Below are 27682 nucleotides of genomic sequence, written 5' to 3' on the forward strand. Positions count from 1 at the left end.
CACGCTATTCTCTATGGTACAGATCCCAATAAGGGAATTTGGTTTATTGAATGAACTTCTAAAACAGACAAGTACCAGTTTGTTCTTCATACAGAGCGGGACTAAAGGTCACCACGCTTTCAAATAATAAGTTTAGATGACATTTACATTGAAGCGCTTAAACTTGATCAACAGCTCTTCAGTAGCCAAGCTAGACCAGTAATACACAGCATATTTTATCAAAAGCTCACACAAATTCTCTTCTCATATCAGTATTTTCTGTCCAGTTCTCTACAGATCCATACCTGCACAGGCCCAGCATCTGAAGCCCGTATGCCCAGCATAGTGTGTCCGTCAGTGGGCAGAACTCCGCGTGGCTCCAGGGGTTTGGTCTCAATGGAGTTGCAATCCACGTGGAGGGAGGCGGCTCCCTGTTGCACGCCAAGGGCCACCTTGTGCCAGCGGAAGTCCATCAGGGCCTCCACCCCCTCCCCGGTGAAAATGCAGCTCACCAGGTCAGCTGCGGGCTCTACACCCCTGGCACTCAGGGACAGGGTGCCATCGGGGCCGTTGAGGTTTACAGAAAGCTGGGTTTCGACACAAGTGCTAATTAAACACCAAACAATTTATTCAGTATGCCAATGAACTGTATCTGAAGTTGTCTGACTGGTAGTGGCTTTAACAAAGAGTGATATGTACAAGCTGCTAGCACCAAACAAAGCTGTAGGACACAGTAGCAGAGATGAGGTAAAAGGGAAGACATATTAATTACAGACGCAAGCAGTACAGCCAATCAATCACTCCTAATGAGGCGACTTGGCCTTCATCCATCATACACATTGAGTATTTAAATCTGGCCTCAGACTCTTAGTGATTATGGGGACTCTGAGGGACTCCAGTGCTTCATCATGGAACATACTTGAATAACAATGAAGGTGAATGAAAGAGGAGAGCAGAAGATGATGGAGGGAAGAGCAACAGAGAGACGGGCTAGCGAGAGAGGGAGGGGGATCGCATGAAGAATAAAGAGGGGACAAAAGACGCGTGGAATGAGAGGGGGAAAGAATTGAAAAGGTGTCACGCGAGAGAAGAAATCGAAGGGGAAAGTGGATGACTATGCAAAAGAGAGGAGATGAGAGACAGGAGGAATGAGTAGACAAAAGGCACGATAAATAAAAGCTAAGAGGTCGAGGAAGAGGGGGGAGATATAGTGATAGGAAGAAAGAGAGGAGGAAAGGCTAAGGGGGAAAAGATGCAGGAATGCGTAATGCCGGCAATGAGGAAACAGAGTGAGCTGCACCTGTGGGTATCCCTGCTGATCAGATATCTGGAAGAGGTAGATGGTGTCTCGCAGGGCAGCCTTCTTTAACGCCAGGGTGAAGATCAGGGTGAACTCCTCAGGAAGACCATGAGGAAACACCTGACTGGAACACAGAAAAGTTCAGATTAGTCACGTCGCTCTTCCATACGGTGAAACTAAGTACAGGAAAGTTCAAAGGGAAACTCCTGATGATCTCATCAGGGTGATGAAGGGTGCAAATGTGCAAATGAAGGGTGCAAATGTATGACATCAAGCCTGTGTTGCAAACTGGGAGCATAGAGTTTTGACACAGTGGGAATTTACCAGGCAGAACTGGTCTAACAAAAATATGCTATAATTAACAATGACCACCTCCAGCTCAATCCACCCTTCACATTCCATTCTTCTGGTTAAAGATAGAGTAACTGTGGGGGCCTAGCTTTGTTGCTTCTGACTTAACAGCCCTAGAGCTTTGATTCTCTGGCCGAACCCAATTGGTCCATGCTATAATCAATAACCTGCTGTTATGCATAATTTGATTAGTGACATTTGACTCATTGATTTTTTTCCCCGCTGCTGTTCATGTTACTGACAGCAGTTGCCTAGAACAGTCCCAAGACTCCCAAATCTCATTAATTAGGTGTAAATGTTATACTGTACAATCTCTACTTAATATGGCATATGGCAGTTTTTTGGGCTGTGCTGAAAATCATGTCACAAATGTCTGTTAACGCACTGAAAAGACTTCAGTTGTCCTAAACTTGCAGTACATGTCATTTTACAGTGGGAATCCAGGTCTTAAAAGGAGCTTGGGCCCCAAACTGCTGCCGTGGTTCGGGCTCGGGTCAGGCTTGGACAGAAACTATGCGGGTTCATGTGGGGTCAGGCCCGATAATAAGCAGTCCTAAATAAAGTATATCTTGATGTGTGATGCTGGGCATGTTACTTTAAAAATGTAACCAATATGTCTGTAAAGTATGTGTGTAAAGGTGCATTGGTGTGTTTGCAGGGTATGTGCATGTGTCCAGTTATACAGTATATTGTGCATATTTGTACAGAAATATACATGCACAAGCTGTGGAAACTAATTTTACTCTTGGACAATAAAGACCATCTATCCAAGTTGACATAAATGCAGTAGTTAGCTATGAAGCTAACATCACATTCAATTAAGCTTTTGACAAATTAAGACAACTTTTGGCTTCACATATCTTTCTTTGAAGTCCTTGTGAGCACAGTGACAAAGCAATCCGATGTTTCCTGTGTGAGCAACTTTAAATTCTACTCATTGTTTTCTTTCCCTATTTTTTTTTTCTCCCCACACATTGTGACTGCAGCCAGAAGTACAATGCAAAGCTGTGTGTAACCCCCTAGCATTAATTTCCATAGCAGATACAGTCCAGCAAGCCTCATCCCTCAGTTTTGGTCAAGGGCATCTACGCACACACAAGTAAACAAACACCCGAATATTCACTGCATGGGTGTGTGTAAATGTATTGAGAGATGAAGGGTTCACAAACAAGCACAGTGATATACATGCTCACTGAGATGGCGAACACTTTGAAATATTCTCTCTTGCTCTATTTCTTTCTCTCTCTCTTTGCACGCACGCAAACACACACACACACACACACACACACACACACAGAATTGTTGATGCTGGCAGCTGGTTTCCCACTCCTAGAAGTGGGGTGACAGTGATTTATGACTAAGGGATGATCCAAGGGAAAACAGCCAACTACAGGACGTCAAAACAAAGAAAGGATGAGTAGAAGAAAAGGTGAAGAAAAAACTTTCAACCTGGAGACCTGGAGAGAGAGAGAGAGAGATCAGAGAGAGAGAGAGAGAGAGAGAGAGAGAGAGAGAAACTATGGTGGGGGGAAATAATTTCTGGGTGTAATATGAAAATGCATGAGAGTTTGAAATTAATCCAGTATGGGTAGACAATATGTAGATGGGAATAGTGTCTGCAAGAAAGAGAGACCCGTAGACAGACAGGCGGATAGAGAGAGAAAGGAAGAAACTGATGTTGAGAGTGAAGTTGTTTTGCTGTCGATTAGTGGCATGAGCTGCAGGGCACAAAACCACTCACAAACTATTGACTTTTAACTTGGAAGTACCTCACCTTGGCCTATTACATTCAGAGTCCTGGCAAAAAAAACACACATAACCCCACAGACACACACACACAGAGGGGAGATAAATCAGTATGGGCCAGACAGATTCAGATGTAGCCTCTCCCAACTCGGAGAGAAAGTTACTTCTGCTTCCCTTGTATTGTTTTAAAGAGAGAGGTAGAAGAAAGTCAGTGCAAGCCAGAGAGGCACAGGGGAACAAGGGGAGAGGAAATTTAATGTTGAAATAGCAAATCTCTGGTTTAAGATGGGAATATCACCTGGAGAGGTGTATAGGCACCATTGTACCGGGTCCTAACTGAGCTGGAATCAATTGCTTTCAGTGGAGACGGTTTCTATCCTTGCATGTATCATACACACCTACAGTAACTGACAGGAATTTTAAACAGCTCGGAGCTGACACATATTGATGTGAAATGGTGTTACACGTTGCAATTTGTTCCCTATGGCTATCTTCTACTTTTTTTATTTTAAACAATATTTACAGAACTTTAGGAAGAAATCGAACTGTGCACACAGCAGCGAAATACCTTAACAACTATTGTAAAAAATTTACTTTGGATATGGGAATTTCAGTGCTGCTGCTGGTGCAGTTCAATATTTCATATCACCATTGTCATCACTGGCCCAAGCCTTCTAAGGGTTGTGGTTCCCTCGTCAAATACTGGGTAAGGTAATACTGAACAAGGCTAATGGTCCACAACTATGCTAGCAGCTCTGTAAGGCTGTACGGTGCTTTGAGCTAAATGCTAATAACAGTATTCTAACTTGGTTAAAATGACAATGTTAAAGGTCCCATGGCATGATCATTTCACTTTATGAGGTTTTTTAACATTAATATGAGTTCCCCCAGCCTGCCTATGATCCAAGGCAGGCTTGTAGGTGTAGGTGTAAACCGAGCCCTGGGTATCCTGCTCTGCCTTTGAGAAAATGAAAGCTCAGATGGGCCGATCTGGAATCTTCCCTTTATGACGTCATAAGGGGAAAGTTACCTCCCCTTTCTCTGCTTTGCTCGCCCAGATAATTTGGCCCACCCATGAGAAAGAGAGAGACATCATGGCTTGGAAACGAGCGAAGCACGGTAGTTGGTCAAGGACACACCCCCACCCTCCACCTTGTCCCCCTCCCTTCTCTCCTCCTCAATAGCATTTAAAGCTACAGACACAGAAATGGCACGTTCTAAGGAAAGCTCATTGTGGGACTGGCTCTAGTGGCTGTAATTCTACACCAAGGCTGAATTTCGGGAAAGAGACTTCAGATACAGTATTAGGGGACCACTAAGGCCTATATAAAAGCATCCAAAAATGTCATAGGACCTTTAACATGTTTGGTAGGTAAAATGTTAACCATATTCCCCATCTTTGTTTAGCATGTTAGTATGCTAACATTTGCTAATTAGCTAAAGACAAAGTACAAAAAAGTCAGGGTTTACTAAAGTCATTAGGATTCAACCTCTGGGGACCATTAATGTCTTCACAAAATGTCACAGCAATCCATGCAATAGTTGTTGAGATGTTTCGGTTTGGACCAAAGTAGCGGTACAACCTACCAACAGACCAAACGACTGACCGACTGCCGTTGCTAATCACTTGAGCCAATATCATGGCTAAAAAAATTGGGCTCCTGTTCTCCCCTCTGCAGAGATGCAGTTGAGCTGCTGTCATAGCAGCTCCAAGGTTGCAGCCGCTCCCAAGTTTGACTCAGAAAAGAGATGAAACAAGAGAGCACAAACACTCACAAAACATTGCCTAGGTCAATAAAGGATGATAAAACAGGTACAAAATCATAGTCCAAAAACAGCATTTTGTATTGCTAATGCATGGAGTCTGAGCAGGCTTGCTGCACCAGAAATTCAACATTAGACTAGCAATCACCCCTATTCTGCTGATGTAAGCTGAAATATTTACGTGAAAAGTACATGACCCTCACCTCTTTGACTCATATAGCCTTCTGCATTTGTCCTCCTACATGTTTGCTCTTTTATAATCCTTCCGTCACAGAGGCATTTTACCAGTGCCCTCACATTTGCACTCCCTATCTTTGGTTGCATATCATGTTGTTGATCTCTCAATAAAAATGAATTCTGCTAATTAAGCAATTCCTGCATAAGAACAGCAGCAACATGCTTTACTTGTAAACAAATTGTACCATATTTGCTATGTGATAATACGTGTTGAATTCATCAAATCCCTTTGAATTCTGTCTGAAATATCTTGGCCTCATGCCATAATATCAAATAATTGCTTCCCCTCTCTCCTACACACTGTAGCTGCATAAAAGGAACAGGCCCAAAGCAATCAAATCAAATTTTGCTGAAATTAAAATGCATGTGACCAGCTGTGACTGGTGTCCATTTCACTATCAGCAGACAACTGATAGAGGCGAGAGACAAGTAGCTTCATCTGGCTGTCACTCATCTGTATTAGCTTTGGATTATCTGAATGAATTAGCCTCTGATACAAAGCAAAATGCAGTTTTGCAATTACTATACACACATCTCGCACTTCAGTCAACCTCACCTGCTTGAGTGGATATATACAGTACTTCGGGGATTGGAAAAGGGGGCAGGGGGGGGGGAATCTAAAGTAAGATGCTGCAACTGCACACATACTGTACAGATTTAAGCAGACGGGCACACACACACACACACACACACACACACACACACACACACATACACTCATACTGTTACTGGGATAAAAAAAGGCATGAAACAAGCCTGAGGGTTTGTTCTTATGCATTCACTCATTGCCTGGATTTAAACCTTTAACCCTCTTGTTCCCTCACTACATCTTTAAACCGCCCATCTGTTCTCCGCCTCCACTCTTCTTTTCTAACGGTGTGAAAACCATTCCATATAATACCATTTAAGCAAACAAATTTCAAACAACTGAAAGAAAATAAGGAAATAAAGGGAACATTGTGACTAACCGACAAATATAGACAGTCCTCTGTGATTTGTATCTACTTTTCTGTGAGGCAAGAAGAGGAGGAGAATGCAAAAAAAGCGCCTCTGATTCTGTTTACTCATTTTAAGAAACATGTATAGAAGACAGTGAGCTCTGTGTATAGAGAGATGCACTATGAAAGGCAGCCGACAGGCAAGGCTGATGTGCTAACATTGATTATTCTCTGTCGGAGTTGCAAAGAAGTCATATAGGTAGCAGTCTTCACTGATAAAAGTGACAGCAGAGCTCTTGATGGCATTAACATTTCAATAAACGCTGCACCATTACAAAAAAATTCCAAACCAGCAGCAGAGAGGAGATAGAGAATGGTGTTCCCGCCCTTTCTCTGTATGGTTAGAGGAAACACAAAAACATCTTGGATTTTCCTCTTTGGCTCCAAAGATGCTGATTTCCTGAGATGTGACAGTTTTTTTTTGTGTTTCGCCCCTCTTTTCCAAAGGACAAGTACTCTCTAATCCTGTGACAAACAATCTATGTGGCACTTTTAGAACAAAATGTCTCTGAAAAGAAAGTGTGTTTTGTAGACAGATTTATTGGGCCTTCAAGCAAATGGAGCTCACAGTGCTGGACACAGGGATAGAATATTCTGGGCTGACCCAATTGGCAAGTTCCAAAAAACTGCTTTATCGGTAGGTAGAAAGAAGCTTTGCGCAGTCTGAAAACCGGCTATAATTCGCAAGAACTGAAAAAAAAAGACAAAAAAACCTGAAGAAAAGACAGCACATAACCCTAATAAGTACTTGTCACGCAATTCCAAACACAATCTACACCCAACTACTGTGTAATAACCACACGAAAACCCAGGAAAGCATAATTACACCATGTCAAGCTGCAAAATCATGTTGTGCAAAGAAGCTGTGCTCTGTTGGATTTTATGGCAGCAGGTCTCCTCACCCAGAAACAAGTTGAGAACAAGCTCAGGCTTTAAAAATGACGCTATTAAATTCATATCCTTGTAACTTCTTTTATTTCTTTACAGGAAACTGCATTATGCCTACTACAGTAATTAAGGCATCACTTATTTAGTTTGTGTTCAAGCAAAAAAGCCAGACATTTCATGGAAAAACTAGTTACAGTAAGTATATGTGGTTGACAACCGGAAAACCAAAAGCCTGTGTCAGTGGTGAGAGAAATGAAGTGGTATTTCTGGAAATGCAATCAGAGATTGACCCGTGGTGTACGGTTTGCCAAGTGTCTGCTTTTTAAACAACAGCCACTGGACAGCTCTGACATGTTGTGTGAGGGTTCAGAGGCTGCTTCGCCGTAGGGTGTTCAGTCTCTCTGCATTTCTCTGTGTTCAGACATGGCAGGGAAAGAAAGAGCCTATCGACATTAGACTGACAGAAAGATGAACATCCAGCAAAAAAATGCACTTATAATACATTCTCTACAGCCTAACGCTGTATACAATGTGCTTGTGTGAGATGTATTTGTCTGTAGGTTGCTGAAAAAAAAACAGTGAGAGACATGTAAACTTACTCGGTGGGACGTAGGAGTGCAGTTTTGCCAAGGCGGAGGATGACGGGTCCTCGAGGGTTGCGGATCTTCTTGACATCTGTACTCTTGAGCAGGGAGAATCGCCTCACCAGATTAAAACCTAAGGACAAATGGCATTGATCAGCACGCACGTGTATAACACTCAGAGAAAGAAATGTGTCTGTTTGCCAATTCAAGCTTGAAGTCTTTTCACCTGTGATATTTTGCCTGGCAGCCTGGGGAAACTTCCACTCATCCACTTGTAAGGATGGGCACTGTTCATCTGTGAAGACAACACACAGAGGGTTAAGCAAGTGAAAATTAAATCAAAATGCGGGTGCATAAATAGCAAAAATCTTGAACTGTACAATAGTTCAAGCATTCATAAAATGTCAAGAAGAGCAAATCAGACTTTGGGTGGAAGTGATTTCAAATGCAACCTTTCACACTTAACTGCTGGGTGGAATGGACAGAGTTTGTGTGTGAGAGAGAACAAGCAAGTGCAAACATACATGCATTTGAGAGTAACTGAAATATTGATCTGGAAGAAAGAGAAGTAGAGTGGAGTTGGTGGGGGTGAAAGAGAGTCAAAAAAAGAGTGTAAAACACAGAGAGCAAGATGAAATGAGGGCAAAGCTGTGCAGAGAGGAAGACAGCCTCGTCTGACAAGTTGTCTCGCACCACACTTGTCTGTCGCGGTAGCCTCCGTTTGATGGATATGTTCTCACCCTGTCAGGGGAGGTTACAGAGAAAAGTGTTGCCTGTCAGAGCGGCCTGCCTCACTACAGAGGGGAGATGTGAGATGTGAAGAAAAGCTGGGTTTGTACAGGTAGACATCGACCCTGTGAATCACTGTGATCCACAGTTAATTGATCTCTTTGGGGCTCAAGGACCAATTCCCCTGAGCAAGACGTTCTACAGTGCACGTTTTTTTTTACTATGACTGCAGAGAATGTGATAGCAGGTTGTGCCCACCGTTAACCACAAATAAAACCTAATGATTTTCTTTAAGCTGTGTTGCTTGCGGTAATATTTGAAATCATTAATGTGAAGCTGAAGGTTAGATATTTTTAATTCAACCTCATTCAAGGCTAACTCATGCGCACCACGTGGACCAAATAAGCTCAATTATATGTATTTAAAGAGTTTAGAGGGTGGTGACTTTTTTAAAAATCATTTATTTTAAAACCAGAAACTAGGTTAAACTGCATGTTTATCTGCTCTATAATGTAGGATGCAAGCATTAGCACGCCTGGTTAATTAGATAAGGTAGTAAATAACAGCTATTTCCTGACCTAACAAAGTAGATTTGGTGTCTGAACCTAACCAAACACCAACTGAAAACTAATAATAAGTCAACTAAGTCTAAAATTAATATTGACTTTTGGTTTTTGACTATTTATTCTACGTCACCAAGGATTACTGGCAGAAAGCCCTGAAGGCTAACTTCACCCAACAGCGCTTTGCACTTCTTTTTGGGAAGTTTAGCCTTTTAGCAGTATAGCATGTGCATAGCTATCGTTTGCATATTTAAGGACGTTTTCACACCTATAGTTTGTTTGCTCTGATCCAAATCAGTTGATGAGTTCGTAAACTTGGAGCGGTTTCCCCTCGGTTCGGTTTCGTTTCACACCTGGAAAAATCCAAGCGTACCAAAATGCGTCATTACATATCAAGCAAGAACGTTCACTCCTCTTATTGGTCAGATGTGTCTGGGGCGGGAGCAAGAAAGTAAATACAGGAAGAAGGTCCTGTGTTCTGCACTAGTGCATATTTCTTTCATCTCCATGGTCAAATTAGCTAATTTCATTTAAATAATCAGACATTGTTTCATGAGTGACTACGTCTGCCATGGTCACAGAGACTTCGCTCTTCTCTGCCGGTGTCTGTCTCCAACTTCAGCGGCGGCTGGTTTGACCATGGAGATGCGAGCGCAGTCTGTTTCTGTGAGAGAAACAGTGCAAGCTGCTACAGTTTGCATGCTCTTCCGCATCGCAGATTGTTAAGCACAGCTGACAGGAGCCATTTAGCTCAGACATGCGGAGTACACAGTTGGTGCGGTTCGAGGTCGGATCACGTTCTCACCACAAACGAACCGCTCCAGAGTTCGATTGAAAGCATACCGGAGACCACCTCATCAAGGAGGTCTCGGTACGCTTGGTTGGTTCCCCTTTGGTGCATACCCTAGTGCGATTGCCGCATTTACACCTGCCCAAACGAACTGCACCAAGGGGGAACCGAACTCTAGAGCGATTCAACCGAACTAAACAAGGCAGGTGTGAAAGCCCCCTAAGACCTAAGAAGTTCTAGTTGTAAAATGAATGAGCTGTAGCTTCTGGCTCAGAGACATGCCTTTTCGCTTTTTCAAAATCTGGGACCCCTTCTTGGACTATGGGGAAGATGGTGCATGGACCCTTCGGAGTGGCCTCTATGGTCTAGCATGGTCTGAGATCTCGAAGTACATTTCCAGATAACACACAATGGCTTAAGAAACCCATTTTGACTGAGTATGCCTCAACTGTGCAAACCTTCTGTGTTTTTGTTGTTTTTTGTTGTTGTCTTATTTGTTTTTAAGGGGTTGCGGGTGGGCTAAAAGGAGGGCTTTATTCTTTACTCGGTGGCTGTCTTACTGTCTCTTGTATGTGCCCCTTGGAAATTCAATAAAGATATGTTAAAAAAAAAAAGAATGAGCTGGAATTATTAAAAAGTCAGACAAAATCCATGATTGTCGGCTAGAAATCAGAGTGTACTTTTTTTCCCTTCCCTTTACCTATGTGTGAAATAGAAAACCCATGTTTTGAAAATTGCAGCAAATTTGTATGTAGTAAATCTGTCACCATTATCATTGTAAACTGCATGTGCTTTGTGAGAACGAAAAAGGCTCAGCAACAGTAACCAAGGAGGATGGGACTTAGCCAGTCCTTCCAGAAAAAACGAGTTTTTTTGTGATTGTTGCGGGCAAAAATCCTTGATTATGCGGCACGTTTTCTTAAAAAATGCGATGGAATATGCAGGATATTTATGCAATTTTATGCGATGAAATTACGGGAACTTGCAAAAAATGCGGTTTGATGAAAAAGAGAAGAAAAAGTGATTCCCCCAACACCCTGCTTTTTTTAAACTTAATTTCCAAAAATAGTTTACAGATATTCAGTCATTGCTATAAGTAAAAAAATAAGATACAAAAATATATACAAATAATATAATATTAACGTAAAAATAAAAGTAATAGTCTAAACAGAGGGAAATAGAAGATACAAAAGAGACAGACTTTTAAAAATCGTTAATAATATAGACAGCAGGAGCACTTAAAGAAATTTCAGATAATATCAGATATTAAGATAGCTTTCTTATTGGATACCAACTTAAGAGACTCAAAGTACATGTCAAATTCAACCTCCAACACCTGCTTTTTGATGATGTTCACATCACGTAATTACGTCACTTCATAACGTTCCCATGGCAACAGGGGAAAATGGCTGCTCTTGTGTGAAGTAAACGCAACATTTTTTCAACTTCCTGCTGAGATATATGTGACTTTTTTGCAACGAAAATGCGGGGATTATGAAATCATGCAAGCACCGTATATTTGGCGCGGAAATTGGCAATTTATGCGGCGAAAGTGCGGCATATGTGAAAAAATGCAGCCCCCGCATGAATATGCGGACTTTGGCTGATTATGCATTGAATTATGCGATCGCATAATCGCGTTTTTCTGGAGGGACTGCTTAGCTAACGGTCAATTGTGTCTGCAGAAACATAAACTGGAGATCAGGTGCTAATTCAGATGTAGGATTCGTTTGAAGGTCACTACGACTGTCGATATGAATGAGAAGAAGACAAAAGCCTGAACAACAGCTTTCTGAACTTCAAACTAAAATCATGTTTTTGTGTCTCCCAGCTTTACAGATTGAGTTGTTGAGAACGTCAGAGAGTGCACTGCACACGCCGTCTACGCGTGTGACTGAAAGTCACATCAAAACAAGAGGAAAGAGCCTAATATAATTACATAAATAATAGCATCCAACTGACTTTAATTAAGAGTTAGAAATTTAATTTCATGGAGGCCGGCTCAAGAAAGAATTAAATCGCATTCAGCGCTTCATCACCTTTTATGAAGTTCATCAATTGACACCCTGCAGCTTCTGCTCATCTTGGTTTCAAAATACAAAGGCTGTTTTAAAGCACAGCACATTTCAGCCTGTCTGCCTGCAGTGTGCCATTCTCCTATTGCTGCCTGCAAGTACAAATTAAGGTGTAGAAAAGGGATGTCAAACAGTGTGGTAGTATGCTGAGAGAAAAAGATATATTTGAATAGTCAAAGAAATTGTTAGTCTGGCGATCACCAGACCAAGCTCAATCTTTTAAGATTGAACATTAGTCTGGGGAGTCTGCTCTGTATTATCTCTGCACAAGAGGCGTGATCAACGGGCATAGTTCAAATGACTGTACGCAATTGGATGGTCCTTCAACCAATCAGACCAACAATCCAGGTGATGTAGCAGCGACAGCGGCATCAATGGGTTGCAGCGCTTCGGTGGCCACCATGTTGAATGTAAACAAAAAGCTGCTTGCCGTCGCTTCTCTATCGTCATCGTGTTAAACCTGCCAATAGCGCACCAGGTGGATAAGCCAGTTTGTGATTGGTCCCCGCAGATTTGTAACAGAAGCAGGATAGAAAAATGTACAGGTTTCCAGCCAGAGCTGCAGGGTGAAATCAAATCGCCGTTGATCGGGCTGGGTTTTAACCAGAAATGGTATGAATCGAATGTGACTTCGGAACAAAGTAACAGATACAGTGGAGTGTACAGGAAGTATCAAGCAGTCTTCGGAGCCCTCAGATACTGTTGCTCCGCTTCTATCTTACTGTACATCCTTTTTTTCCCTCACTCTATCTCATTTTGAAACCTCACAGTATCGGCTGACTCAGCACACTCTCTGCAGCCTCACCAAGACACTGCTGCCTTCACATCTCCTATCGCAGGTTTTTTGAAGTCAAGAGATGGTACGATCTACCTTTCATTGCTGCTTACTCTTTTTTCTGTTTTATTTTTCATTACCGTCCCATTTCCATCAGACAGAATCAAGATGAAGGCTTTGTCAGGAGTAATCCTGGCTAGGGGCAAGCAAGCAGCATAATGAAAAGTCAAACAACAGAAGAGAGGAAAAGGTGGAGAGAGGAGGAAGAACAAACACACAGGAGAGCAGAGAGTGGGAAAAGTGAAAATGTTAAGTTATGTTAGGTGTTTTTTTACCCTAAAGACTGTGTTGTTTCTCCAGTGGACATTTAAGGAGATTTCAGACTCAGTTTATCAAGCTCATGCTCTACATTGTATGACTCCATTTTTTTTAATTTTGCTTAGTTAGCGCAACATCTTTCAGCATCTTTCATACATAGACGTTAACTTGCCAACTTCAAGGTTTGAGAACATGTTGCATTAAGCTCAAAATATAGCCAAGGTTGATGAAGTCGAGCTAAAGCTAACAAAATACACCTTCTACGATATAACTTTAAACCATGATTTATAGATTTTCTTGGGCCAATTAGCGGCAGGGCACCAAGCTTTAAACACAACATTGACATATCACCCTATAAGGCAAACAGTTTTCTATTTAAACATCCTGAAGACAATTTTAGCATTTATTTGAATTTGTGTTTCTGGCCACCATGATAGTAAGTAAAATATTCACTCTTGTTTTAACTCTGTTTTGGTCCAGCTAGCTGCTAGTTGCTAACTTTGTCTGCAGTGGGTTTATTGGAGCTTGTTTTACTGTAAACAACTGCCTGCGACAGCTAGAAAAAGAGAGCTAAAACGAAATGTGAGATTGAAACAAAACAGTAAAGTTGCAGCCATCAAAGGTCCCATGGCATGAAAATTTCACTTCACAGGATTTTTAACATTAATACGCGTTCCCCCAGCCTGTCTATGGTCCCCCAGGGCTAGAAATGGTGATAGGTGTAAACCGAGCCCTGGGTATCCTGCTCTGCCTTTGAGAAAATGAAAGCTCAGATGGGCCGATCTGGAATCTTGCTCCTTATGAGGTCATAAGGAGCAAGATTACCTCCTCTTTCTCTGCTTTGCCCGCCCAGAGAATTTGGCCCACCCATGAGAGAGAGACATAATGGCTTTCAAACGAGCAAAGTGGCAGATGGTCAAGGCCACACCCCCACCCTCCACCTTGCCCCCACAGACACAGAAATGATAAGCTCATTGTGGAACTGGCTCTAGTGGCTGTAATTCTGCACCAAGGTTGAATTTCGGGAAAGAGACTTAAGATACAGTATTAGGGGACCACTAAGGTCTATATAAAAGCATCCAAAAAGCAGCATGTCATAGGACCTTTAGAACTGAGAGGAACAGCAGCTGGGCGATAATTCTCTGCAGGTTTGTCACTATTTATCACACATTATACATTGCCAATTGATCCAATGTTAATACAAAAATATTGATTTAACATAAATGTTTATAAAAAATGCATGGGAACAGTTTGCTCAGGAATTGAACAAGCTCAGCATGTAAAATTACATGCTCAACATTTAGAATGCATGTGTGAACGAGACGTAAAGGCCTTTTTATGGTTCTGCGGAGGCTCCACGCAGAGCTCTCGCCGTAGCCTACGTAAGTGGCCTGATGTTTATACTTGTGCACTGGTGTGTGCATTGAGCCGGCATGTGTGTGTTTGTGGGGAGTGGGTGATAGAGCGAGGGAGAAGTGAGAGAGTGCCGCAATTAGCTTTGGAGCGAGTACCGACTCTAGAGTCATAGTGAGAGAAACAAAGGGTCTCCCGTGTGTTTTCTGACCACGGTGGGAAATCTGTAGCAGGAAATGTTAACACTCTCCTTGATTTCATGTTGTTTAAGGAGAAGGAGAACCAGGAAACGAGTCAGGGGAAATGCAACGCTACCAAGCCACGGCCGTGCGACGTGCGTCGCTGCGACCTATAGTTACATTTTTCGAGAGGTGCACGTCAGGCTACGGAGTAGGGTCCGGCGTAGATGCAGAGGGGTCTGCGGGAGTAGGCCGTCGATTTGACGCACAACCATAAAAAGGCCTTAAGGCTGACGAAGCATAACTGAAGATGACAAAACCAGATGAGTCTGAGGCTGCATTTGCATTTGGAGAAATCACATTGGTAATCAACTTTTAAAGCTAAATGTTGTGTTTACTTGTAAGACGGTGAGACTTTTGCTCACGCTCATGGGATAAACAAGCTATTTACACATAACTCAGACGATGGATGATATTTTAGTGGACTGTTACAGACTCAGGCACTTGGCAGAGGACATACAGCGGATCTTGAACCCCATTTCCTCTCAAGCTGTGATCAAAGGAAAGAGCTTGCTTGTTGACAAGCTAATTAGCACATAGCATAGAGTGCCACTCCAGGATCCTGCTAGCAGCTGCATGTAGCCTTAAAGAGATTGGATGGTCTTGGCTGGGTTCACTTCCTCTTTGATGGGTCGTGTTTGAGTCGTGCCAAAGCAGGTAATGATACTACTGGCAGTCATGCAGCACACTGCTGTGAGTGTTCCCCCAAGTTTCAACCTTGCCAAAGATAAAAAAAAATCAGGAACATGATGGGTATTTAGTGAAGTTAAACACTACTTTTTGATGTATACAAACTTACACTCACCTTGGAGGGTGATAACAAAGGAGAAACATAGATGATTTGATTATTATAAATGCATCAATATACAGGAAGTAATGGAACTCCAATATAAATTAAGCTTAGCGTTAGTTCATGCAGGACACGGAAGTCATACGCCCTCTGATTGAATTATCATTCCTATCAGACACACACCAATCACAGCCATTCTCACATCAAGGCAGTCCTTTTAAATCTACACTGCTTCACTCACCGCTGCTGCTGGCAACACAGTGCCTCCACCACCCCAGCCTCCACCTTCCTAATTCAGAGTCCTAACATGACTCAAAGTTTATAATGGTTTTCAATGTCCTTCTTTTGGCTCACTTTTTTATATCCAATGGGGTTTTTTGCACAGCGCTCCCTGTTTCAGCTTAGCGTGCTTCTTGGCTGGTCCAGGGAGCTTTATCAAGAGCGGAGCCATCAGCGCCAAGCATAACTGTATTTATATATGTTGCAATAAATGGTTCAATCTACAGTATAAAGAGAGTAGGGGTGTAAGAAAAAATCGATACACTTGAATATCGCGATATTTTATTTTGCAATACTGTATTGATTTTCAAAACGGCAATATTGATTTTTTTTATTAAAAAAATATTATTATTTTATTTTTTTTACATTAAAAATATTCATGTAAGACAGTGGTTCACGTTTTTGTTGTGTTTAAACCCCCTACTGCTAGATGGCTATGCTGAGACGCACCACTAGTGTCCTTGCCTAACAGTGCCTAGCAGTGCCTGACTTTTTGCTAAAAGCTAACAATGTAGCTATGGCTGAACTTTGGCCTACTTTAGCATATAAACATTAGCTCACTAAGAACCTGTGAACCACAATCCCAAACTGGCAGTTTGATTTTCTGTGTACTGAATTGTTTACCTAAAGTAATCTTCTTTGACTTTTATAAACATCATGTCTTTTTTTAAATATTAGTTTTTCTAAAATTATACTTAATTATACTAAAAAATCCCAATATATCGCACAGTATCACAATATATTGCAATATATTGAATCGTGACCCATGTATCGTGATACGTATCGCATCGCCAGATTTTTGCCAATACACAGCCCTAAAAGAGAGGGTTCCTAACTGAACTTCATAATCAATTCACTATGACAAAGAGCAATGTAGTGTCAACTCAACTCTAGCTGGCCCACTGCAATATCCCAGCTAAAATAAGTAATGTGTGACCTTTCTCACATCTTGCAAGATGGTTAACAAACTTTAGAAGGTTAAGGAATCAATGGCCTTATTTACCATTGCCTTACTGTGGCTAGGGTCCACTGAAACCAACTGCCCCTGAGTTTAAATTCTGTTTCTGCAGCAGCAAACAATTGGCACAGCATTTTCATTAGGGAGAAGAGGTCACAGAAGAAGTGTTTGGTCTGTGGTTTGCAATAAGAGAGGGTATGGTAGTTATTGAATGTGCTTTACAATGTGGCATTCCAAGATAATTGGACTGGGCTGCTGATCAGCAGAAAGTTAGACTCAGAGGGAGAGTCTTCCAGGTCCCGGAGCTATTAAACACAAGCAACATATGGGACAGGGATGCTGGGTGGTGTAGTTGATTTAATATGATGATTCAATGTAGCTATATGTGAGGTTAAAGTGTGGGGAAAATCACAAACTGAGAGGATGATAAAAACCAAAGAAGGGTTTGAGACAGAGGGGGAGAGTGTGTCTCACTTGCCTTCTCAGGCAAATGAGACAGACAAGAGAGAACATTCCTGTTTTTTTTTCCCAGAGATAAAACTGCAGCACAGAGGAGTGGAAAGACTTAAAACGCTGTACTTGAGAGGGATGAGCTCACTCATTTTCCCTTTTGTGGGCCTCTGGCCCACATTCAAAACACACTTACAAGCACACACAGACACAGACTGGACTCATGACACACATTTACAAGCTTTCTCACAACAATAAACTGAGACAGTACATGCAGAGGTCTGTATACTTCTCAAATAAGATTGCGTTGTTTGACATGATGTCTGGTAACCTGTTTGTTTGTGTGTGTGCAGGGTGGGCATATACATATCAATATACAATCGGAGAAAAAGGGCAAAAGACACTTAAAAGGAAATTGGTTGCTTATTACATGTCAGCTCCAAAAAATTTGACTGATCACATTTGTCATTTGTACGCACTGGGCAGTACTGAGATGTGACTCAATATTACTTTACTGCAATGCACATTTTCTGCAAAGAGTAGAGACATAACAGGACAGGTTCATTCATGAAGCAGCCACCCTGAAGCAGTTACAAATTTAAGTATTTTTGCTCAGATTCATTTCTTGTCAGTGACGTCCTATCACATCTGACAGCCTCTCTCCCCTATTTGATGTCCTGTCCCAACATCCTGTTTCAGATGGAATTACATCAGAACAAGCTGTACGCCTAACCAGGCTCTGTAATGGATGTCTGTTTCTGCTGCTTGGCTTCTCTAACTTCTGATTCTGTGCAAATGAGCTTATTACAATTCAGTGGCACCTGGAAACATACAACTTAGCTCAGACACAGACAGGGAAAGCTAAGTAAAAACAAATCAATACACAAATCCATTACTTCAGACTGCGTAGGGTCTGGGGCACACCAAAATAACCCATATCAGCAACACTTGACCAAAGGCAGGGAATCTCAGCAATTAAATTCAACCATGGGGACTAGTCTCTGGCGGATACACTGCAGAACGGCAGCGCAATCATCCAGCTCGACTCCTCAACACTAGTTTTACTTAAACCTCCTTTCCTTCTGTAATGTCAGCAAATTACCAGTAAGTAGAGATTTGGATGAGTCAGAGGAATGTGTGTATGTGAGCGTGTGTGTGGCGCTTGCTGTGACAAAGTGTTATAGCTGCACTTGAGAAAGCACTTTCTTTCAACCGCTGGGGGAGAGGACTCAGGGGAGCTGCAAGCTGACTCAGTCTCATCTGAAAAGCTCTGACTAGGGTCTCCCAAGAGGGGTCCCCTCCTCCACAAAAGCTCCCTTCAGAGCTCCACGAGCTGCGGAGGACTGTTTGGCCCCCGGGGTGATATCACAGAGCCTACCCCTGAGAACACACTGACAGTGTGATGAGGGAGTATGACAGTTGGGAATGAAATAAATAAATAAATAAAACAACACAGTAAACTAGATGCACTGTGTTCATGCACGCTCACACACATTCTCTCTAACACACCAACAGACAATTAAACCCACAACATGCTCACACATTTATATATGCACATACAGACATTAACAATATTAAAAACCCATGTTTCTCCTATACAATTGCACAGAAACTCAGTATGATTGATGGCTCATGAAGAGGAACACAACCGCACATGGTAAACACACACGCCTCCTTGCCACAGCCTAACCACTCTGCCACCAACAGCCACCAGCATGAAACGCACATAAGCTGTAATTACAGTCCGTTTCTTCTTCTTTTTTTGTAGCCTCGGGCCCCATCACACGCACAGGGCGCATACGCACAGTTCCATCAAACTCAGATGGGTTCCAAAGCGTGTCGAGTTCGTCAAGCATACAATACCAGATAGAAAATTTGTCTCAGTTAAAACTGTTAGAATGGTTTTGTGACTTTGTCTTTTTAGCATTTAAATGAAGATGCAAGCACTGTTCTGAGAAGCAGTTAGTTGAGAGTAATAAATAATTTCTTGCGGCCTTTACCATTTACCATTTTTATCCACAGCTTCAGTTGTAGGCAGTTTAATATAAAGAGCTCCACAGTGACTCTAAATGTAATGCAGGGCTTTTATTTTGTACATCCAATTTGGAATAAATGTCTTATATTTAAAAATAAATCTTGTTTTGTTCAACATCTTTGGAATTTTTTTTCTTGCCGTGAGTTACATGAGAAGATTGATACCCGGCTTCAGATGCGAACGCATGCAGTGTCTGGGTGAGTCAGTTTAACACAGCACAAATTTCTCTAGAAGTTGGGAAGACATATACTCATCCACGCGAGTTTGGTCTCAATCTCATGTTAAAGCCAACATGCAGGGAAAAGGAGACAGGGGGATTAAAGATGCAGTAGGTAAGTCTTATAAAACTAACTTTCTGTCATATTTGCTGAAACTGACCCTATGTTCCAGTAGAACTACATGAATTATGTAAAATAAAAATAGAAACAGCTCCTCTGGCACCTCCTACAGCCTGTAGTGCCATTGGCAAAATTCTACCACCCGGTTGATTTTCTCCAGGGCCACAGGGGGTGTCTATCTGCCTGTCAATCACTGCTCAGGCACGTACACGCATAGCGTTCTCCCCTCCCCGCACACGAGCTGCAGAAAGGTTTCCCAAAACTCGGGTGAATATTGGAGAGGCTTTTTAGAGGTGGCGGTGAGCTCCGGGATTTTAAAGATCTGAAGAACGATGCAGATGTAGCCACATTTCTTCTCGAAAGGTAACATAATTACCATGAATGATTTATCTTTCACTTGGTTATTAGTAGTCAAAAGTCCACAAAGCTACGTTGGTGAGGATGATAGTAACGTTTGCACAGTGGTCGGTCTGATATGATGCTGAAATGGCTAACCGTAGCCTGCTAGTTAGCATCGTTTTACTGTTGGTGAGTAAAGTTAACATTGTGTTAGTGTTTAGTTATTGAACATGTTGTCTAACATGCCTAGGCAGTTCTGTCAAACTCCCTTGTGTGGGAGGGGCTTAGGAGACGGTTTGGGCTGCAGCAGAAAGGGGGGAGGGACTGAGAAGTTGTCGATGTTCAAATTTGTTGGCAAAGTCCTGGATCTTCACAATCTTACCTACTGCAGCTTTAATGGCTAGCCTCTAGTAGCTATGTCTTTGTGATACAAGCCCAGTTTAGCTTTAGCCATTTGTAACACTTTCTTTTGTTTCTGAATATCACCTCTTTTTTTTTTTTACCAATGCGTAACAACTACTAGAGTTTACATTTTCTTTTTTCAAAAAAATTCCAGCAGGGTAGAGGAAACTCACCTTGCTCTGATGTCAGCGTGTCACACGATCCAAAGCTGAGGGCCAACAGAGTCAGAGAGGAACAGAGAAGCCACATGGTTTCACTCCACCGAAAACACCTCACGTCACCAGCTGATGGATGAACAAACAGAAAAAGAGAAAGTCAAAAAAGTCAAATCCTTCCTACATTCTCTCAGAATGACACCCATTCTGCTCACTCTGCCGACAGCTGCACATTATGCTTGACTCCTAAATAGACGTTGATGTATATTTATGAGTCAGTCACAGTTGATGTGTTAATTATGTGGTATGATGCGGGCTTTGTTAGTGGCATATGAATTAACCAGAATGTGCTTCATTAGGGAGTGTAACTCCATAAAGTCTGATCATAGTCATTATCCTGTCCATCTGGTTGGCCTTTGACTGGGCAGCTGCTACACACACACAAATGTCTGTGAGAGTGCACATAAGTGCACACATTCACGTGACCGTATGTAGGAAAGAATTCTAAAAGAAAAAAAGAATGTGCACATGCTGCTGCACACAAACACCAAGAGAACAAAACAAAATGCACACATAGAAGTCAACTGATTATCATGCAGGCTGGTTAGTCCTGAGTGAAACACAGGGGCCAAAACACACAAACACATCTGGAGACTATTCCACTGGAGCCATGGTTGTGTTGCACCAGATGCTTCCACGTGGCCCAACAACAAGCAAACACACATACTCCTGCACAGATTAAAATACTTGCCACGTCTAAATAATCATTATATTCAGAGTCTCCACAGTCCCTTTCCCTTACTGCAACCCCTTATTCTTAAACACACTCAAGAATGCACGCACACAAACACACCAACACCGCCCACTCCGACTCACAGAAACACATCCCAGCTGACCGGGACTTGCCCTCGGCATGTGTGAGGACCCCATAACTCTGCAGTGTTTACAGGTACAGCAGGGCCCTCAAGGCAGGCGAGCAGACTGTCTCTGTACACACACCTGTCCCGTCTGCCAGTAGAAATGACCCCCACGCTCCCCTGGGGGTACACAATGTGGTGTACCTGCCCAGCTGAGGACACTGTGTGAATACCATCTAGCCTGACCTGACTTCCTGCAGCTTGCTGCTAACAATGTGGTGGACTATGGTGTTTCAAATTATGTTATGAAATAATAAGGACAGCTTGACATGCTCTGCATTGTGAATTATACATTCAATTTTGGGTGCTGCTGACTCAAGGTGTGGTTCCTTCCCTTGTTTTCTTCCATTTTAAAAAGGCCAGGGTTACCATTTTATGAAAAGAACAAGATCTTTGCAAGACACTGTATAATTTTGCTGTGGCACAATTTATCCGTGTGCACAACTGTTGACAACATGGACACTTTTTTATGTAAAATTAGCTGCGAGCTAAACAGCAAGAAGAATAGATTAAAACAAAGTTTTCCCCTGCAGTTGGATGGGTGGAAGGTTAATCAAAGCCTTAGACGGCTGAGTTTGAGCACTCTAAAGCTGAAGCTATTATTATAGGCTTCATGCCACATGATCACAATAATAAGAAAGTTCACATAGTACATAATACATCACAGTCCAGAGAACACAGGCTGAGGGAAAAGTTACAGCTCATTGCTATTATTATCTGGCCATAATCCAAAACAATTTAATAGGCTCCCTATATGTGTTGCTATGGTTGTCTCTCTTTCTTTCTCTGCACTCCATCTGCAGCTTCACGGGCCACCCAGCTGGCTACAGCAGATAAAGTCAGTATGGGGTCAGGCCACTGGGCTTGGCCGCTGGGCTGGCTATGAGCCCGGTAAGCAGGCCCGCGAGTGATCGGGTCACTGAGTACAAAGCTAAAACAGGAAGGAAAACAATAACAGATTTGAAAGTCTTCCAGCACTAAAAGCCTGAAGACATGCGCTGGCAGACAGAAGTGGTGACCAATATTAACAATCACATCACAACACTCATCATTTCAGCTTGGACAGTATTTCTACGACAACAATGTGTCTCCATGGAAGGTACAGATCAGTTGAGTAGTTATAGGGGTCATTTAGGTTCTAGGTCCAGACCTATTGAATATTTTCTATTTTCAGTACAGCTACCAGTTCCAGTACTTGTATGGCTTGAATACATGGACAGACACTGATATTGTCCTATATAACAATGGAGGTAATTTGTGCTCAATGCTTAGCAATTTTGGTTGTCACACATTTCATCATCATTGCCACTGCTTACAGCCCAAACACAAGCCTGTTTAGAGGAACACACACTGACAGAGTTAAATGAAACATGTCCTCTCTATGGCCTGACAAGAGAATTGCTTATTAGCCACAGAGTCATGGATGATTAAATAACAGTGAAACCGTTGCCCACTATTTAGACTCCTTTCCATCTGTTTAAATGGGAGAACCCAGCATAAATGTGTCGGCCATGTAACATTTGAGGGTTCAGTACCTTTCCAGCTGTCTCTTCCAGCATTCTGTAGAAGATTGATGGACAGTTCGCTCACAGAGTATCTATTTCCAATCTACCCTGCTCACACATACAAACACACACAGTCCAGAGTGGTTTGGGTGCAAGCAGGTAAGCCTGCCTCCACAAAGCGTACCTCCTATGGAGCCATTTTGTTACTAACAAGCCATCACGCGCCATTAGCATCCGATTGACTGCTATTCATTTTGCACCACTTTGACAGCAAATAACTTTACATCTGCGTTTAAAAACTCTATTTGTATAAAAGGCTCCATTACCTTGTATCTCACATTATGGCTCCGTAGCAGATGTTTTTGTAAAAACAGGCTAACGATTGTGTTATAACCACACGACTTACTGTTGCACAGTAGAGGAATTACCGTATAGTACAGGAGAAGCTAGCAGGCAGTTTCGACTTACATTAGCTGTTTAGGTTTAATTACTAAATGTTAACTAGCATTTTAGTTAGCAATAATTATGTGTTATCTCCTACATATACCTACACTCTCCGTCTCTGCAAGATTGGGAATGATTGAGATTTCTCTTGGCACAGCTACCAGAAGACTTACAACTTTCAGACACGTTGTTCACGTCACATCTACGTCTTCAAGCTCAGTTGGAGGCTGCGCAGTAACGCTCAGCCCTCACCGGAAAAGTGCTTCTGATAGGCTTCACTGGTCTCTGTGGAAATCTACGGCATCACATTGTCCATTTCTTTAACTGTCTATGTTGGGTACCAGGCAGTGAAAACATCCTCCTGATCGGACTGTGGGGTCGTGACCCTGAATAAATTTTCTAGGTTAAGTCCTCTCCCAGCAGAGAACGTGTAGGAAAGTCCACTAAAAGTTGACTGGAATGCAGCCATAAAACAGAAGTCCTGCATAAAAAGTGGACAGGTAGATGAATGAATGCATACAATGACATAATAAAAAAAAAACCGTTCATATACAGTACAGCATGCGTGCCACAGAAGACAAAAAGGGGCAGAAATACAAGGATGTGTTCACAAAGCCAGAACAAGAATTGTTTCAGACAGACATACAGAAAGATATTTATGAATATAGGCTAAACACAATGATACAGGCCATCGTTACATCATGTAGATCACTATAACTAGAAGGCACTTGGCTTGTGGTGCTCAAAGCGCCACAAAAATACATTTGAAAAACAATAAAGAAAAGAAAATAGTTCCCAAATCAAACCGCTCACATCCAGGTCTGTGGATTATTGTGAGTAACCGGGTCATGATTTCTGGAAATGCTGTTGAGTTTTTCAAATGTGTTTTTTGGCGCTTTGAGCACTACAAGCCGGGTGCCATCTAGTTCCATTTTATTCGACAGAAGCAGACATCTCTACAGCCAATACATTCAACACTGGACAACTCCCACCAAAACAATCTAGACTAATTAATAGCCCAATACAGGTAAGAGGAAAAATATGTATTTTTGAATTTGGTGTAAACTGTTTCTTTCTGGTAGGCATATTAATATTTGTTACAAAAGACATTTCACTTGAATTAATGTGAACCTCATGGAGGTGATAGTGATGATGTCAGAGCATCACTTCAGCCAGTAGACTCGTCCTCTGGCAGCCATGCATGTCTGTGCCAAATTTTCTGCCAATCCATCAAGTAACTGTTGAGATATTTCTGTCTGGACTAAAGTGATGGACCGAGTGATGGATGTTGACAACAGTCAATATGCTGCTATCTTTTCAGGCATGCCCGGAGTTCTTTTTGCCAGATAGGAAGTATCAGAGCATTTCTGACAGTCAGAAGTTTCTCTTTACTGTGATTCTGATGTCATCATGAACAGAACAACATGTCCACGTACAATCATGGCTCTTGGAACTCAGACCAAACCTGAGAGTGCATTGCAGACCTGTTACAACGGGGAACTCTGAGGGAATAGAAGTAATTAAAGATGTCCTGAGGCGTCGATAGACACTCCAGATATCCACTGACTGGGAGCAATAGAAACTCTCAAACTAGTGAAGACAATATCCAAAGCTGTAAAACATTCAAAGGAAACTGTGGCAAGTTTTTACTAGTCTTACATACTGGGCTGTGTTCAGGGCCTTGAATAGTTGTGAATGAGAAACAAGACAGCACAGTTGCAGATTGCGAACAAAAGGAGGGAGTTTTGAATACATACAACCCTCCCTCTGCTCATGGTTGCCTCAAAGTTCCACTGCCATGGACACTTTTGGTCCATCATGTAAAGTCCGTCATGTAAAGTGACGCCTACTCAGATGGCGTGAACTGGTTGGCCTCAAGCCCATTCGATGCATGGTTGAGTCAGCCTTCAGATGACCTGCTAAAGTCTGACCATTTCTGATAGCTTAATGTTCACTTCACTGCTGACCGGAATAAGCAAAGTCAAGTGGATGACAAAATTATCTGTAGGCACACAGTACACGCTAGCATTAGAAGCAGTACACGAAACAGATCCTGCATGGCCCACAGCTAAACACAGCATGTTCAGCCTGCAGCAGGTTAAGTGAGCAACACTTAATGTGCAGTTTAATTCAAGGACACCAATTTGTTATGTTTGCAGGGCTACATTCCCCAGGGTCTGAAGAGGGAGTAGTACCTTATTACTGCGGGGCAGTGCCCCAGGAGATACTGCAGTAAACAAGGGTTTTTTAAGCATTTTAGATTATCTTAATATCTTTGTTAGAATGACCCCTTCAACAAAAATATATCTGTTGTTTACCTGAGGTGAAGAGGTAACAGTGGCGAGATTGACACCTCTCATCAGAGAAATAAATCATATTTTTCAAGATGCAAGGCAAGGCAAGGCAAGGCAAGGCAGCTTTATTTGTATAGCACATTTCAGCAACAGGGCAATTCAAAGTGCTTTACATAAAACATTAAAGAGCAGTTAGAAAACAATTTAAAAACATTAAGAACAAGAATAAAATGTACAGTGCAGTATAATAATTTAAAGAACTGAGAGATAAAATACGTGAATAAAAGTTACAGTGCAGTATAAGAAATTAAAAACATTAAAGAGCAGTTATAGAATGTCATACAGTGTCATCAATGCCACTTCAGTATAACAAATGAACAGTTATTTAAAGAAAGGCTACATCAAAAAGATAGGTCTTTAGCTTTGATTTAAAAGAACTGAGAGTTGCTGCGGACCTGCAGTTTTCTGGGAGTTTGTTCCAGATATGTGGAGTGTAAAATCTGAACGCTGCTTCCCCCTGTTTAGTTCTGACTCTGGGGACAACAAGTAGACCTGTCCCAGACGACCTGAGAGGTCTGGGTGGCTCATAGTGTAGTAGCAAATCAGAAATGTATTTTGGCCCTAAACCGTTTAGTGATTTATAAACCAGCAAAAGTATTTTGAAATCAATTCTTTGAGGCACTGGAAGCCAGTGTAGAGACTTCAGTACTGCAACAGTACTGTAATGCAACAGGCAACAATGAGCTGTTCCACATGTGGCATGGAAGGAACCACAGAAAACTTTCAAGATGGGTTATCAGACAGGATGCAAAATCCAGCAGGCAAGGGATGGCTGAGTAATGAGGAAAACAGATGTGACTGTGGCATTCAAGCTTCCTCCTCAGCACTTTTCCTTTTTTTTCCCCCCAGGTATAGAGGCAAGAAGTTAGATGTTGGACACTGATCTCAAATCAGTGCAGTAATAGGCTCAGACATTACTTGGCCTGAATGATATGCATGTTGCAGATCCCAACACGGAGCTGCTGAAAGGCTTTTCCGTGCCACAGGGGTTGGATGCAAGCCACAAAGATTTACAGCTCAGCCCATGATGTGTTGTAGTAAGGCCTGGCTTTAGAGTGTGAAGGGATTGGGAAAACCAGCATCACTTTTGCAAGCAGCTATACCAAAAGTTTCTGGCAAGATCCAATAAAGAAGTACAAAAATGTGTCAGGACTACCCAGCAGATATAACTTTAATGATCCCCACTGGGAGACAGTCTGTTTGTCATGCTTACATGAAGACATTTATCTCCTAAAATTATGAAACTTTTCTTAAGCATCACTAATATAATCCCATAGGATATGCACTGTATATATATGGTGCTCTATATTGATTACAGTGATATTTATTTGTTATCTGCTGTATAATACGCTTATAATATCCCCATGTGATGTAGCCTACTGTAGTATGCCTGTTGCAATACGAACCTATAGCCTACTGCAAACGTTTCAGCATAAAGTTCCACTACCTTTACTGCGACGTTTCTTTAAAACTTACAACGCTTTTACGTTTCAAGCATCGCTAACACGTCTATTAAATCCACAAAAGCCATACCTTCAGCTACTGATAAATCCACAGATTGGCGACCACATTAATCCGGAAATAAATGCGTGATTGAATCCAGGGAACTCTTGAGGTGCGATGCAAATGCTCTTTAAATGTAATCCAGAGCGTCTTTTGTCCCGTTGCCTTTCTTTTCTTGAGGCTTCTTCCACGAAGAAAGGAAAGAAGAAAAAAAGTTGCTGCAAGATTGTCCGTGTCCAACTTTTCCCCTCCCCTCTCCCCACCGCTGCTGCACAATCCAAATCCCAAGTCTCTCTCCCTCTTCTACTCCCCCCTTTGCTTTTCAGTATGTGGTTTTCTCCGTTCCTCCTTACTTTTTTCCTCTCAGTCTCTCTTCCCCCTGCCCATCTCTCTTCTTGTACCCCCCCTTGTTTCTCCCCTCCTCTCTTTGGGGGGAGACCCCTTGGTGAAACGTGTAGTGACATCACCTTGCATGTCCACAGTGCTGGAGAATGAGCCTGGGGCATCTCTCTAATCTCTCTTCC

General features: G+C 42.1%; 1 protein-coding gene across 3 annotated transcripts in view; it reads right to left on the bottom strand.

The window, feature by feature from the left end:
- Positions 1 to 27420, bottom strand: part of col16a1 (collagen, type XVI, alpha 1) — a 118999-nt gene extending 91579 nt beyond the window's left edge. For all 3 annotated transcript variants that reach the window (XM_039820638.1, XM_039820639.1, XM_039820637.1), the window contains exons 1-6: positions 27189 to 27420; positions 20454 to 20564; positions 8074 to 8142; positions 7863 to 7980; positions 1280 to 1403; positions 285 to 566 (exon numbers count right to left, since the gene is read on the bottom strand). In XM_039820638.1, coding sequence (XP_039676572.1) covers positions 285 to 566; positions 1280 to 1403; positions 7863 to 7980; positions 8074 to 8142; positions 20454 to 20529 — 669 coding nt within the window. In that variant the 5' untranslated portion in view covers positions 20530 to 20564; positions 27189 to 27420. The remainder of the gene's footprint in view (positions 1 to 284; positions 567 to 1279; positions 1404 to 7862; positions 7981 to 8073; positions 8143 to 20453; positions 20565 to 27188) is intronic.
- Between the last annotated feature and the right edge of the window lie 262 nt (positions 27421 to 27682).

The sequence above is a fragment of the Perca fluviatilis genome, chromosome 13 (genome assembly GCF_010015445.1).
Source record: "Perca fluviatilis chromosome 13, GENO_Pfluv_1.0, whole genome shotgun sequence".
Lineage (NCBI taxonomy): Eukaryota > Metazoa > Chordata > Actinopteri > Perciformes > Percidae > Perca > Perca fluviatilis.